Source organism: Aplosporella prunicola (genome assembly GCF_010093885.1).
Source record: "Aplosporella prunicola CBS 121167 unplaced genomic scaffold K452scaffold_25, whole genome shotgun sequence".
Classification (NCBI taxonomy): Eukaryota; Fungi; Ascomycota; class Dothideomycetes; order Botryosphaeriales; family Aplosporellaceae; genus Aplosporella; species Aplosporella prunicola.
The window spans coordinates 309,493-323,860 of record NW_022983553.1 but is presented as its reverse complement, the minus strand read 5'-3'; the positions used below and the strand labels follow the sequence as shown (position 1 = coordinate 323,860).

At 56.2% G+C, this 14,368-nt stretch overlaps 7 protein-coding genes across 7 annotated transcripts; 4 read left to right on the top strand and 3 right to left on the bottom strand.

The window, feature by feature from the left end:
• Nucleotides 1–263: 263 nt before the first annotated feature.
• K452DRAFT_329003 (uncharacterized protein) lies at nucleotides 264–1,817 on the bottom strand (the record flags this gene model as incomplete). Its single annotated transcript, XM_033545027.1, has 1 exon — nucleotides 264–1,817. One exon carries the CDS (start codon nucleotides 1,815–1,817, stop codon nucleotides 264–266), a length of 1,554 nt encoding a protein of 517 aa, XP_033393802.1.
• A 1,780-nt stretch (nucleotides 1,818–3,597) lies between these two features.
• Nucleotides 3,598–5,629, bottom strand: K452DRAFT_311865 (uncharacterized protein; the record flags this gene model as incomplete). Its single annotated transcript, XM_033543472.1, has 5 exons — nucleotides 3,598–4,549; nucleotides 4,601–4,816; nucleotides 4,870–5,126; nucleotides 5,227–5,559; nucleotides 5,627–5,629. The coding sequence occupies 5 exons, from the start codon at nucleotides 5,627–5,629 to the stop codon at nucleotides 3,598–3,600; spliced, it is 1,761 nt and encodes a 586-aa protein (XP_033393801.1).
• Nucleotides 5,630–7,542: 1,913 nt separating this feature from the next.
• K452DRAFT_234906 (uncharacterized protein) lies at nucleotides 7,543–9,151 on the top strand (the record flags this gene model as incomplete). Its single annotated transcript, XM_033537392.1, has 2 exons — nucleotides 7,543–7,938; nucleotides 7,994–9,151. The coding sequence occupies 2 exons, from the start codon at nucleotides 7,543–7,545 to the stop codon at nucleotides 9,149–9,151; spliced, it is 1,554 nt and encodes a 517-aa protein (XP_033393800.1).
• A 642-nt stretch (nucleotides 9,152–9,793) lies between these two features.
• K452DRAFT_329001 (uncharacterized protein) lies at nucleotides 9,794–10,633 on the bottom strand (the record flags this gene model as incomplete). The annotated part of the gene is made up of 1 exon (XM_033545026.1): nucleotides 9,794–10,633. The coding sequence occupies one exon, from the start codon at nucleotides 10,631–10,633 to the stop codon at nucleotides 9,794–9,796; it is 840 nt and encodes a 279-aa protein (XP_033393799.1).
• A 493-nt stretch (nucleotides 10,634–11,126) lies between these two features.
• On the top strand, nucleotides 11,127–11,895 carry K452DRAFT_94846 (uncharacterized protein). Its single transcript, XM_033547344.1, has 2 exons — nucleotides 11,127–11,508; nucleotides 11,560–11,895. The coding sequence occupies exons 1-2, from the start codon at nucleotides 11,236–11,238 to the stop codon at nucleotides 11,830–11,832; spliced, it is 546 nt and encodes a 181-aa protein (XP_033393798.1). The 5' UTR covers nucleotides 11,127–11,235; the 3' UTR covers nucleotides 11,833–11,895.
• Nucleotides 11,896–12,757: 862 nt separating this feature from the next.
• Nucleotides 12,758–13,126, top strand: K452DRAFT_311862 (uncharacterized protein; the record flags this gene model as incomplete). The annotated part of the gene is made up of 1 exon (XM_033543471.1): nucleotides 12,758–13,126. One exon carries the CDS (start codon nucleotides 12,758–12,760, stop codon nucleotides 13,124–13,126), a length of 369 nt encoding a protein of 122 aa, XP_033393797.1.
• Nucleotides 13,127–13,214: 88 nt separating this feature from the next.
• On the top strand, nucleotides 13,215–13,962 carry K452DRAFT_234959 (uncharacterized protein; the record flags this gene model as incomplete). The annotated part of the gene is made up of 2 exons (XM_033537398.1): nucleotides 13,215–13,344; nucleotides 13,496–13,962. The coding sequence occupies 2 exons, from the start codon at nucleotides 13,215–13,217 to the stop codon at nucleotides 13,960–13,962; spliced, it is 597 nt and encodes a 198-aa protein (XP_033393796.1).
• Between the last annotated feature and the right edge of the window lie 406 nt (nucleotides 13,963–14,368).

Below are 14,368 nucleotides of genomic sequence, written 5' to 3'. Positions count from 1 at the left end.
CCCCGATATGGAAATCTTTTCCCTTCCCGACCTCGCTCCATCCATCCATCCTTCGTAGAGCCACGGAAAAAGAGAAAATGAAATGTGCTCCCCGACGCCTTGCTAAGAAAATCAAAGGCTGAGAGTCAATTGAAGAAAGCATCATGATAAGCCCGGGCCGTGGCTACAAGAAAAAGCAGAGGTATCGCAAATTGTTTTGGCCGAAGCAAACTTTTGTTGCGTCCAAAGCGGAGCATGTGACCCGTAAGAACCTGTCAGCACGACTACTCGCCCTTTGCGCCAGCGATGCCGTGAGGATGGGCTGTGATGTACGGCTTGCCGAAAGCATCAACGGGCGGGTAGCGCGCCCTCAGTTCCAGGTCGTCCAGAGGAATCGTCGAGCGGATGTACTTCTGCGACGCGAGGTCCTGAGGCTGGTAGTCCCAAGACTCGAACTTGCCCTTCTTGAGTGCGTTCCAGCACAGACGGCGTTGGCGCTGCGACTTCAGGCAGTCGTCATGGATGGCCTCCAGATCCCACTTCTTGGCCGCCTCGTTGGCAAAGTCGTGCGAGACCTTTGCGTACAACGAGTCCTCCGAATTGGCAACGTTGTGCAGCTCTCGCGGGTCCTTCTCCAGATCAAACAGCTGCGGAGGGTCCACCAAGCTGGTGACATACTTCCAGCGGCCCCTGCGGATCATGCAGACTGGAGAGATCGTGCCCTCACCCATGTATTCGCCAAAGACCTCGTCGCTGACCTTGTGGCCATAGAGCGCCGGGTAGAAACTTACTCCGTCGATCGACAAGCCGGTGTCCATTCTCCCGCCGGCCAGGTCGACCAGCGTCGGCAGCAGGTCCATCGTGGAGACAGACTCCTTGACGCGGCGAGGCTTGAATCGAGGCGGGTAGTTGATGATGAGAGGCACGCGAGCACTGCCCTCGTGCCAGGACATCTTGTACCAGAGACCGCGCTCTCCAAGCATGTCTCCGTGGTCGCCGCTGAAGACGACAATGGTGTTTTGGTCCAGCTTGCAGCGCTTCAACGTCGTCAGAAGCCTTCCGATCTGATCATCGACGTAGGAGCAAGCGCCGTAGTAGGCGCGGCGCGCGCGCTTGACTGCTTCTTCGGGAACGTCGTTGTCCCACAGATCGATGCATTTCATCACGCGCTCCGAGTGTGGGTCCTGATCTTCCTGCTTAATGTGGACCTTGGGCAGGGGTATCTCCACATCCTCGTAGCGATCCCAGTAGTCCTCCGTGATCGCATAAGGATCGTGAGGGTGCGTCAGAGAGACCGTCAGACAGAAGGGCCTCTGCTTATCTCCCTTGCGCACGTGGTCGTAGAGGAACTGGGTGGATTTGTACATGACTTCCTCGTCGTAATCGAGCTGGTTGGACCTGACGCAGGGGCCAGCCTGCAGCACTGAAGACATGTTGTGGAACCACTCCTGGCGCTCCTCAGGCTTGTCCCAGTTGACGGACCAGCCGAAGTCGCCAGGGTAGATGTCCGAAGTCAGGCGGTTTTCGAAGCCGTGCAACTGATCAGGGCCAATGAAATGCATCTTTCCGGCCAAGGTCGTCTCGTAGCCCTCCTTTCGCAGATAGTGGGCGAACGTGGGGACGTCGGCGTTAAGGTGCGATGCGTTGTCATAGGCGCCAATCTTGTGGGGGAGCTGACCTGTCACCATGACAAAGCGGGAGGGCGCGCAGAGGGGCGCATTGCAGTAGGCACTCTCGAAGACGACTCCGCTTTCGGCCAGCTTGTCGAGGTGAGGCGTCTTGATGGGCGAGTTGGGGTCGTGCATCTTCAGCAGTGGCGCCGACATCTGGTCGGCCATGATGTAAAGGATGTTGGGCTGGACAGGGAAGTGGTCGCCCTGCGGCAGGTAGCCATTCTCCGTCGAGCCGTTAGGAGGAGTGTCCGGGAGCTGAGCGTGAGGGGCCATTGTTCGAGGGATGAGTGGGATGGGGGCGTAGTGAGGGCAGTGTCTGACTGCCTATGCTCTTATATAGACAAGCAGTTATCGTCGATTTAAGAGCAGAGGACTCCTGACACGTCAGTCTGTTTCCGGAAAGGGCGTCAGTCCCTGGAGGAGCCAAGTCGGGCGGCAGCAAGTGGCGCCAGCAGAGAAGCGGTGTCGGGGCGGAGGGTAGGTGGTATCTGATAGATCAACGCGGGAGGCCGGACCGGAGGGTTGCGAGACAATCAAGACACTCGGCAGGGGAAGGCAAGGAAGAAGGAAAAAGGGAGCTCTTTTATACTGCTGGGCCGGGAGGATCGGGCGGAGCATGGAGCGACGCCATTGGCCCGTGGATGCACCGGACCCTGCATATGGGGAAGCTTAGTGACCGGCACTGGACTGTGAGCGGCTGAGCACGTCAATTCCTGGGGCGATTGCAAAATGCGAAAAAGGAAGCAAGACACGTCCATGTCAGCCGAAAAGCCAAAAAGCAATGCTGACCGCAATCTCCCCGGCCTCCCCTGTGGCAACTTCTTTTTACTTGCGTCGTCATCAATTGACTATATCTGCGTCGTCTCCTGTCTCGCTCCTGCTCTTAACCTAGCTCTGCACGCTCTGCACGCTCTGCACGCCATGGTCGAGCGCGATGGTGCCATTGATCGTCGCCAATCGCCGTCCCATCGAGCGACCGCTCAGCTGACCCCTGCGCCTGCATGCCAAGCTTCCGAGAGCCGCAATCGCTCTTCCCTCGCAAATCCTGCTCGCGTGCCCCCCTGAGAGGACACGTTGCCGCCAGATGTTGCTCCTCCCGTGCTTTCGACTGCATGGCTGTTTGCCACTGCCGCCCGTGGCGCATCCCCCAGCTGTATGCAATGATGCGTCGTGCGACTGGTGCCAGCAAGACGTCCCGGCTCCGCACACGACCGGGGAAGACCCGCTGCCCCGGTTTGTGTGGGGCCTTGGGGCTTCCATCTCCACACGATGTGACAACGTCACAGCATCATCCTTCGAGAAAAAAGACTTCCTCAACAAAAAAACAGAAGAAAACCCATAGTGGCAAAAGCAAACTGGCTCATATTTATGTGTTCACGTACTACGTACTCTACTAACCGAGCCAGTGTATCGTCATTAACTAAGCAGCATCCATTTCAACCCATGCCCGACCTCATCCGAATCTTCTACCTAGGTAGTAGACGTGCTGCGCTTCCGTAGGCTGCAAAAATTACCAATCAGTGTAGACACCACTAATACATTATTTTTGAGAATTTCTTACCGTCCCGAAGAAGAACCCACCACAGCCGCACTAATCTCTGGCATTGAAATGCAATTTCGTAGAGTCGGTCGTGAGGGAAAAGCAAAAACATGAAAACATCAAAGTGGTATTGGTGCAGCTTGCGCCTTCCATCGCAAGCATAATCACAGAGCCAGGCTCGAGGAGTCGCAGGTGATGGAATCGGCAAGCAAGATCAACATGGAATCGTTGAACCAGAAACTGGAAAGAGAGTTTGGACATGCAACAATGCAACCGATGCAGTGCCGTGAAAAGAGCTTTTCTTGAGGTAGGTTGTTGTTACAGAGTAGATGCCGTGGAAAGCCAACCGGGAAGTGTGGGTACTCAAAGTAAGTTGTGGCCCGAGTGCATGAGCAAGTGCTCCGCTTATGGTGATTCCTGCTGGCGCGGAAACTCGTGGTTGTTTGGTGTCTCCGGCTGCTTGGGAGACCGTGGGCTGGTTGGGGAGTCCTGTCGATACACTGGGGTTGGAGAGCTAGGCATCTTGTACAGCTCTTTGCCCATGGAGTCCCCAGTCTGCTTGGTGGCCGCAGTTTGCAAGGAAGACGTGAAGCTTTCAACATCACCCTCGCAAGAGACGACGAACCTGCGCCAAGAGTTGGTATAGACCAGGTGCCTGATTTGGGCGTAGACATCATCGAAGATGTCCAGGTTAAATCCTTCAGGCACCGTGTCGGCAGTGTTACCCTCGTCATCAATGGCACCGGTGGGTACAATTTCCGTCAGAGGCATTGGGTAAAGGCGGTCGATGACGATGTCCTCTCCATTGGGACTGGCACTCGGGAAATCGCCATTGAAATCAATGAATGGCGCAACGTCGTTCTTGCTTGAGGAGTCATCATCAAGGGAGTCGTACGAGACATACTTGAACCATTGGCGAAGGCCATCAACCGTGCGCTTGCTGATGTTGAGCGGGATATCGGCCGTGCGTGGATCGATGAACTTGAAGAAGATGATAGCCGCCTCTTCATAGCGTTCGCGGAAGATCAGATGAGTGATGACGCCGCCGCGGTCGACGGCACGAGTCCTCGATTTGCTCTTCATGTCGCGAACCGCGCGAAGGAAAGCAATGTTTTCAGCAGAGAAGTCCCGGCGCGCAGACCATTCAAGTAGCTGCTCAATGTTCTTTTCCAGGCACTCATCTAGTGCACCGATGCTATACGCCTGGCGTACCTTCTCCTTTGAAGAGTTGGTCGTCCAACTGGCGGTCGAGGGATTACGTTCGGTCTGGCTGGAAAAGTAAGGCATTCCTCTGCATGCGTCGTAGATGGGAAAGCAAATGAAGCAGTACTTCGTAACAATCAGGCCGAGGGCAAGCCTAGCAATGATCAGTAAAGGTTCAAGGTTTCTGGTGCATCAAAACACTCACCATAACGCATGCGACCAGTAACGATTGACCGCCAGGATACCGGGGTTGTTCGAGTAGAGGAAAACCAGCCAGATTGGAATACCAAAAAAGTTGGACATGATGGAGATTTTGGTCTGAATTGCCCATTTGTGGCTGTCTTTGATGTTCCAGATATTATAAAGAGTAAACGGGCCGTAGAGGTAAATCCAGAACATGAGCATCAAGGCGGTGATGGCCCTAGAAGAAGAACAAGTCAGCTTTAGCTTCGGGAAATACAAGGGGACACCTACCATTCGCCATGCCCACCGCGGTAACAGTTATGGACACCAGACCATTCTCCAAACCAGCCGGACCCTTCATGGAAGTTCCTTGACCCGACGTAGACGGTTATAACGACGATAGTTGTGACTATCAAAGCTATAATCAGTACCACAAGAGTCGTTGATTCGTAGTCGCGCTCCTTGATCCACTGCCAGGGTCGCTTGAGAAGTGGAGTCTTTGACGCTGTAGACTTCTTGCGACGAAGAGAAGGATCAATAAAAGAGATCTGCGATCTGTAGTAGGATAAGAGGCGATTGTGAGACACTTAAACGTCAGCGAGCAATGTTACTTCTGTGAGCGGTCACGAGAGGACATGACATACAAACCATCATTCCGATTCCGAACTGAAGCAAGAAACCCATGACAAAGTACTCAGCCTCGCAACTGTACCACCAGCGCAATGGAAACTGCAAGTAGACCAAGATGAGGTACGCCGTGAGGCAAGAAATGGCCAGTTGCAAAGCCCAGTGCCTACGGATGCGGATGGCGGGATTGTTGCGCAGCATGAACAGCCATAGCATGCCAGCACAAGTGAGAAACGTGTCGATAACGGCAAAGGCGAGATATATGTATGACTGCCACTGGATGTGACCGCTGAACTCGTAGATGGATTCCTCGAAGCCTCTAGCGACGTCTGGAGCGGGAGTAGGAGTCGGCTTCTACAAAAAAAGCGTCAGTAAGTAGGTAAGCTCGGGGCGAAAGCTAGGTAGCATCATCAAAGCCTACCATAATGCGGACTCCGTCGCCTGCTCGGCGGATGAGCAATTGCGGGTGGTTGTCTTGTCAGGTCCGGGTGAGAGTCGACGTGAGGGTTGGGGGGAGGGGAGGAGGTGGAGAAGAGAAGGGCAGGACAAAGGGAGGGGGTTTTTTAAGTGCTCGCTTGGTTGATGGGTGAAGGCTTTCTCCAGTCTCAGTCAATCACCAGTCGTGTTAAGTCCGGCGGTCGTGCCTTCCAAGACAGTACTCACTTACTCCCACGCAACTCACGTAGTCACCGAAGAAGCGCAGCCTCGTACTCGGTCACACGTGCTTGCAAAACGCGCTCGTGTGAGGGTCGCCCTGTCGCTTCCCGCGTCAGCGCATCATTGGCCTTCCAAATCGCCCCCCGCGCGACCTGGTGATGGCTGGGCGTCATGGTGTTGACTGCACGTCAGTCCCCAGATCCGGCCCCGCGATCGCAACGTGCCTCGACCAGATCGTCGATATCTGGCCCATTCACCAAAGTGGCTTTGCCCCTTTGGCTTTTATGACGTTCCGATTGGCGTCTTCTGCTTGTCCCGTCAGCGCCACATTCACCCGTGGGCAAACACTCGACCATGGCATCTAACTTTCTCAGACATTGACATATGCCAGAATGCACAACACAACAAACACTGCACAAGCTGCACTAGCTACACAGCACAAAACCACTGCAAACCGCCTATGCTTCATCTGGCACCGAGCATCCGAGCGCACAATGCGCAAAGAAAAGAACAAGACGAAAAGAAAAAAAAGCCTCGCTCGCAGCGCGCAAGCAGCGCGAGCCGCGCGACCAATACTCATCAGGCGCACCAATTGGCCCGGTCCACCCCTCCCCTCATCCGCCACGTTCTTCTTCGGTCCCTCGCAAATTCAACGGTTTCGCGGCTTGCGCCAGCCCAACGCTACCGTGTTCTAGCGCCGCCACGAGGATAGCGGGACATGATGGGGCACCCAGATGGAAGATTGGACCCCTAGGCCCCCCGTCCCCACCCACGCCGCATTGCGAATCATCGTCGCCAGTCACCATTGACCTGGGCCTCAGGGTCTGGGAGCCTCGGAGATTTTGGTTGCGTGCTGTCTGTGCGTGCGCGCTGCTGTCAGCGTCGCAAGGCTTTGCTTGCGTGCTGCAGTAGTGCCGGTAGGGCCAGCCAGCGGCGCGCCTTGTTGCGCGACCTGATGCACCGGACAGGGCTCCGCTCTGCTCTCTGAAGTCTGCGCGCGTGCCCCGCAGACGCAGGCGCGGGCACAGCGGCGGACGGCCCCGCTGTGCGAGGACGATGGCTCGGTACAGCGACAGCGCCCGCGAGAATCTAACTTTCTGCTTTCTCCGAGGTGTGCGTTGTGATGACACTGGTAGGCAGGTATAGGTTACAGAGGGGAGAATATGTGGGTTTGTTTATGCATCATCATCAACATTTTCCGCTCCATCCCGCTTCGACCGAGCCAGTCGCATGCGTGCTGCGTTCGGCACGCACAACGATTTGATATGTTTGAGGTTTGTGCACCGTCTTGAAAACGCAAAGTCGAGATGATTTTTGAGGCCTTGCAATGCATCAGGTTGCCTACTCGTAGGTAGACGCGTGAATTGAGTTCGTCATGATATTGAAAGTCGAAAGGTTTCTGCCGCAGGCGGTGAATATGTCTTGGCAAAATTTCGGTACTCCCAGGCTCCTTGACCCTAAGCCAACATTCATACAATGATGTCAACCCACGCGACCTTGACTTAGAGTAGAGCAACTGCAACGGCACTGATCTGAGGTTGTCACATCGCTTGTACTTTCGCAAAATCTGTCTTCTTCATCTACAACATCACGACTCACGAGCAACTTGCGTGAGAAAGTGGGTCAATCTGTGACCAACGAGCTGCAGCACCCAGAACTGTCTGTCGACGCCGAGTAATTATGGACAGCCGGAACCCGCCATGGCGCGCCCAACAGGGTCGCGCTCCTAACAGAATGCCCGCGTCCACGATACCGAGCAAGCGCTCCGCCGACACACAAGAGGAGGCCTGGGTTGCGGACGAAGATCGCTTCGTCTTGCGGCAGGCAAAGAAAAAGGCAGCTATTCGTGTGAAGGGAGGGCGTGCAAAGCCTATCGACTGGCTCGCTATCACTTTGCGCGTTGTCGACGGCGCGAAAGGCGCATTCGAGGACGATGAGGACGACAGCGAGCTTGACATTGTGGATCCCGAAGGCGTCCTAGAATCGCTAGATGACGCCCAGCTGGCTGAACTGGAAAAAGACATCGATACATACCTCACACTTGAATCGGACAGAAAGAACAAGGAGTTTTGGAATGTACGAGCCCGTGCGCAAACTATCTAAGTTGTGATGATATGCTAACTCGTCGCAGACTATAAAGGTCATTTGCAAAGATCGCCGCCAAAAGTCAGAGTCTGGCTCTGATGCCCGCGGCGTCAGCTCCGTGTCTAGCGATGTCGATCGGCTTCTTGCACCAAAGTCCCTTGAAGAACTCGAAGGGTTGGAGAAGCAGATCCGGAGAAAGCTGGAATCGAACGAACCAATCGACGTTGATTATTGGGAACACTTGCTCCGGAGCCTCATAGTCTGGAAGTCAAAGGCAAAGCTTAGACGTGTCGCGCAGGCGGTTGTCAACAGTCGTCTACAAGGCTTGCGCATGCAACAGGAGCAAGAGGCGCTCAGCGTCCAGGAAAGATTGCGTAGCATCTTGAGCAAGCCGAGCTCACAAGGAAGAGAACAAATGGCAAATACTGCAACATCTTCATTAGATCCAGAGCCGTTCCTCAAGCTGCGGCCAGAGGACAAGGCACTGGAATGTATTGAGGAGCAGGCATTTTTGGACAAGATCGCGGACGAGCGTCGCAAGATCCTAAAACTCGGCTACGTGCCAGCTGGGCAGAACCAGGTCGACAAGTCTGCTACTAGCAGCAACCAGGCTAAGCCAGCAGCGGATGCCAGCAGCAGCAGTACCTCGAGGTTCGCAACGCCGCGCAACAACGATTTCTCCCAAGCGACCATAGCTCTCTATGAGCGCGAAGTCGCCCGTGGCGTAAACGAGAATGAGGAGATATTCACGGGCGAAGAGGAAGTTGTCACGGCGAACAAATCGCAGTGGATGAACAAACACCGGCCGCGCAAGCCTCGCTACTTCAACCGCGTGCAGATGGGCTACGAGTGGAACAAGTACAACCAGACGCACTACGACCACGATAACCCCCCGCCCAAGGTGGTCCAGGGCTACAAGTTCAACATCTTCTACCCGGAACTCATCGACAAGGGCAAGGCCCCGACCTACCGCATCGAGCGCGAGAACGGCCGCAAACGCGGGCAGTCCTTTGCCCCGGCCGGAGAGGAAGATACGTGTTTGATTCGATTCATTGCTGGTCCGCCGTACGAAGACATTGCGTTCCGCATCGTTGACAAGGAGTGGGATTATAGTGCTAAGCGGGAGCGGGGTTTCAAGAGCAGCTTTGACAAGGGCATCTTGCAACTGCACTTCCAGTTCAAGAAGATCTATTACAGGAAATGAGTGCGACGCGCGATCTCACAAAGGAATTTGAACAACAGAAAACCGCAGACGATGAGTGCAGCAGACGGACGCGCAGAGCACAGGGTTGTGTTTTTGCTTTCTTTGCTGCCCGCCTATGGGCTGATTGGTGTGTTGGAGAGCAGTGAATAGGTTGAAGAAGCGAGAGGAATAGGTCAACCAGGACAATATGGAATGGAACGCTCAAGGCGCGCTCACGGCTCAAACTCAAGGCAAGCAAGGATATGTGCAGTGTGCATAAGACACGCCCTTGGATGGGTAAGAAAGAAGCTACTACTACTACTATGAAGCATGTGTGATGAATTAAAGTTAGGTACGTGGAGCTTCCGACCGAAAGGGCCTTTGGAAAGAAAAAGGTATGGGGGAATATATCTCTGATCGTGCCTTCGTGAACTTCATCGCTCTCCTCCTTGGTGGTGTATGTGCCTCCGCCACCTTCGTCGTTGCTGCTACTGCTGCAGCTACAGCTGCAGCTGGGCGTTGCCGCCACCTCTAATGCCGTGCGAGTATGCAGAAAGGTCCGACCTTTGAACCTCATTCGCCTCCATCTTTCACTCCTTTATTCACCGTCTCGCTCCACTCCCATCAACGCCTCCTCTATCCACCACTCACTCCCTCACTCACTTACTCCTTAACCTTCACCCTCAACCACATCCCGACATGGTCAATTCCCTCCTCGTCCCATACACCCATCGACTGATCTGTGACAAACCCAAACTTGGTCCACCAGCGCTCAATCGCCGCCTGCGCATGCACAAGGCACAAGCCACGCCAGGCCTCAAGCTCGGATTCGCGGCCCTCGACGCGCGCCAGCTCGACGGCCTCGGGCGGCGGCGGTGACAGCACCTCGTTTGCGTTCTGGCGCGCCCACTCGAGCGCCGTGCGCACCAGCAGTGCAGCGAGGCCGAGCTTGCGGTACGCAGGCAGGATGGCCATGCGGCCGAGCTTGATGTAGGGTTCGACAGGCTTAGCGGTGCTGCCGTCCGCGCTTCCGTCGCTGTTGCGGCGAAGTTGGTCGTGCCCGTTGCCGGAGCAGATGGTCGGCGGCGCGTGCAGGCTGTTGTCGAACTTGTGGTGGTCTGAAGGTGCGGGGTGAGCGGGGTGAGGCGGCGGGACAAGGCGGATCGTGCCAACGGCGACGCGGTTAGCAGTGCTGTTGCGGCGGGCGGGGGCAGCGGGGTCATCGAGCGGGTCAGACGAAGAGCTGTTCGCGCCGTTGCTGTGGCCGTTGGTGGTGCCGACCGAGGCGTACACGACCCAGTGGTAGCAGCGCGGGTCGTCGCCGTCGAACTCGTTCTCCAACGCTACGCCTTGCTCCTCAACGAAGACGCGCTGGCGCACCGTCATGGCGTCTTTGAAGGCGGTTGGGATGTCCTTGGATTCTTGCTTGGCGGCAGGCTTGGTGGGGTCATAGGCGGCCAGCGAGGCCGTGGGCCCGAGGAAGGAGATGAACTCGGTCGACATTGCTAATGATGGTGTGTCTGCGTCGGTGTCTGCAGTCGCAGAGCTCGGATGGTGGGGGAGTCAGTCCTTCAAAACGACGTTTTTGGATGGCAGTGTGTTTGTTTGTTTGCGGGCAAGATTCTAAGCTTCAGCACGAAAGCGTCGGGAAAGGGCGTTGACGAGACCCTGATGTCTGCTATGGCGTCAGCGGAGAGCAATGGGGAGGCAAACGCTGTGATTGGCAGGCTTCAGCTGAGGGTATAACGGTCACTCCCGTCACGCCCTATCATACCTCTATGCAAGTAGCTCCGGCAACGGCCCGATTGGCCAAGGACGGCTGCGTGGGCTGCACGCCTCACCATCATCAGTCACGTGACTGCAATAATTCCGAAGGCGGGCGAGACGGGTTTACCGTTTGGCGGTGACGAGTCAGCCATGGGCAATTTCGTCGCGCTGGGCGGCAACGACTTCCAGGCTTTGGTGGGGCCTGAAGCAGCAACCAGCCACGCCCATCACATCTCCACCTCGCACCACCAATGTTTGATTACACGTATCCCTCGCCTTTCTGCGCCTCTCCCTTCATCTCGCTCGACACACCGTGAGACACTACCAACGGAGGACTCATGTCCCCACTCGCGCTGCCAGAGATGGACCTCTCAAGCCCACTCTTCCAACTCCCTCAGCTCGCGCTCAGCCACGCTTGGAAGCGTGCGTTGTTGACGCCCTGGCGCCAGCTTCTGCTCCGTGCGCTTGGAAGCGGGCAGTCTGGGAATCATGATGAAGATCTCCGGCGACGTACTGCCGCTTTGCAAGGCCAAGGTATGCTTCTTGGTCGAACTGAGACACGCTGTACAACATACGAGAACCTCCAGCGTCCGTCCATCAACTGGATCAGGGTACACATCCGCGGTATGAACGTCTTGTAGTCTAACCTCACCTGTTTACAGCGAAAAGCCACCCGGCTTGAAAGCGCCATGTTCACTGCCTCCGAGCTTCACCCCTTACAATCGAGATTCTCAAACCGGTTCATCACGGCCGTTAGAGGATGCCATTGCCGCCCTCCCACAGTTAATGCGCTCGCTCCTTGTGGACCGCGGCGCCGTGCATGTGGGGATGGTCGTCTTATCCGGATATCTCAGGCCGTAGAGCGCAGAAAGAGCAGAGGGCTCTGCTGCCTGCAGCCAGCTACGATAAGGCGTTTGGCTCTTACGATCCCATAACCTCCCTTGTTGTCCGCGACGTGGCAGAAACACCTCCACACCTCCATGCTCGTCGTGCGAGCAGCGAGGTCCACATTCCCCGCACGCCAACCGCGACTCGAGTTGGTGGCCCCTTCATTCGTGTTTCAAACAACACTTCTTTTGCACATCACATCGAAGGGAGCCTTCGGTAGCATGCTTGGCGCCCGGCACCCGCTCGTCAGTGCATCATCGGGCAGGAATGATCGTACAGCTGGTCCTTGTTTACCGCAAGATACGCCCAGCATCCGAATGCGAGGCAATGACCGCAATAGATAGTGCTCCGTGCCCCCACTGCTTGTTCTGAGGGACCACCTTGTGCGCCCATCCATCCCGTCTTTCTCGCGCTTTCCACGAGAATGAAGATGGTTAGCCGATTGCTGGGGGTTTTCTCTGTTATGATCGGTGGAAAGGTCTGGAATCGAGCTGACGCGAGTGTAGAACGGCAGGCGTCGGTTCAGCCCATCCATTCCTTCCGGACAAATCCTTCTAGAGTCTGGAGTCTGGAGAGGCGGACCGGGCCAGTTCACAAATCCACCACGACTGTGCCACCTCCTCCAAAGGCCTGGCCCCGCTGCCCCGCGACGGGGCTTATCGTAGTGTCGTCTGACCTTACTCCTACCTAAGAGAATGGACGTAGGGACCTATGATTCATGAACTGTAAGTGATGGAGACCCCAAGTTCATGGGGTTCGTTGAAGAATAGGTATTTTAAGGGCCAGTAGTATCACAGCAATAAACCTTTTCCGTCACTCTACGAAGGTAGCAGACATTCCATGTTCTGCTTCTTCAGCAAAATTCTCTGCACAGACAACTGCAGCTGCGCCGCACTCACTCACATCCCACGAGGTTACAGCATCCGAGTCGGCTGTCTCGAGACCACTGCCTGGTGGAAATTCACGTGAAAAATGTCATCGAATGACCAGTTGAGACAAGACCAATCTCTGCCTGAAAATGATGCCTTACTTCTGGGTAGACTCCAGTCCGCGGATGAGACCCTCAAATTCGGCCCTCCCGAAGTCTGCCCGGTGCCTGGCCCGGCGCAGTCCTCGGGGCTCACCGCCGGACCTACTCACCCCGCCGCACTCCAGATCCAGACTCCCAAAAGTTATGCGCCAGCCCTCGCCCTCGCTCCTCCTCTGCCTCCGCCTCCGCCTCGCGACGCCGCCCACATCCTCCTCGTCGTCCTCGTCCTCGTCCAGCCTCTTGCTCCCGCTCCCGCGCCTCTCTTTCAGCAGCTCTCTCGCTCCGCGTGTCCTCGTCCCGTCGCGAAGTAAAAATCCATCGTTCGACAATCGCGCGTTCTTCAGCACCACCACCACTGCACGCACCAGCAGCACATCACCGCATCACAACAATAGAAAGATGGCTTCGACTGCCGCGCTCGAGGCCCACAGGCCCATTGTCATTTCTGGCCCTAGCGGCGCGGGCAAGAGCACCATCCTCAACCGTCTGTTCAAGGAATACCCCGACAAGTTCGGCTTTTCCGTCAGCCGTACGTGCAATCCATACAGCGCACTCCGCGCGCGCTATCCTCATACACACAGCCACAACAACCCGCTCTATATTCCCTCGCTCCATCTAATCCACCTGTTCTCTCTCTCTATACCATCATCGGCACAGCAACTAATCGCCCCCTCGTGCAGACACGACCCGCGCGCCCCGCGCCGGCGAGCAAGATGGCCGCGAATACCACTTCACGACGCGCGAAAACTTCGAGGCCATGATCGCCTCGCACGCCTTCGTCGAGCACGCCCAGTTCGGCGGCAACTGCTACGGCACCTCTATTGCCACCATCCAGGACATCGCCGCCAAAGACCGCACCTGCATCCTTGACATTGAGATGGAGGGCGTCAAGCAGGTCGCCAACCACCCTACATTCCCCCGCCCCCGCTTCCTCTTCCTCAGCCCTCCCAGCGTCGAGGTCCTCGAGCAGCGCCTCCGTGGCCGCGCCACGGACAAGGAGGAGGCCATTCTCAAGCGCTTGGAGCAGGCCAAGAACGAGATGGAGTTTGCGAGGGTTGGTGGCATTCATGATAAGATCGTCGTCAACGACGATTTGGAGAAGGCGTACCAGGAGGTCAAGGAGTTTATTGTTGGCGAGAAGGCGTAAGCTTGGGATTTTTTGCAAGTGAGGCACGCTCTGGGGTGCAGGGCAGCGGCTGGTCTGGACGACGGTGTTGGCGGCGGTGGTCAAGCACTGAATCGTGTGCATGGAAATATTAGTGGACCAAAAAGGAAGAGCCATGCTCAGGTGGCTAGCTTCAGTAATCGATTTCGGACGTTTCACCATGGCGGATGGGACTTGGCGACACTCGTGGCTTTGGAATGCGGGGATGAGACCGTCGGTAGTATGCTGTGTAACGCGCACGAGGTCCCTGGCGCGCCGCGCGCTCGCTCACCCTAGAGCAGCCGCAGAGACCAAGTCTCGACCGCGACGTGACGCAAAATGGCGACAAGAATAGACAGCCTTCATGCAGGGCTGGTCCTTGACCGTTTCCTGTGCATGTTGCCAATGC

Coding starts and splice junctions, on each gene's coding strand:
- K452DRAFT_94846 (XM_033547344.1), top strand. CDS start 11,236: ATGTCCCCACTCGCGCTGCCAGAGATGGACCTCTCAAGCCCACTCTTC. Junction 11,509..11,559: donor CGTCCATCAACTGGATCAGG/GTACACATCCGC, acceptor ACCTGTTTACAG/CGAAAAGCCACCCGGCTTGA.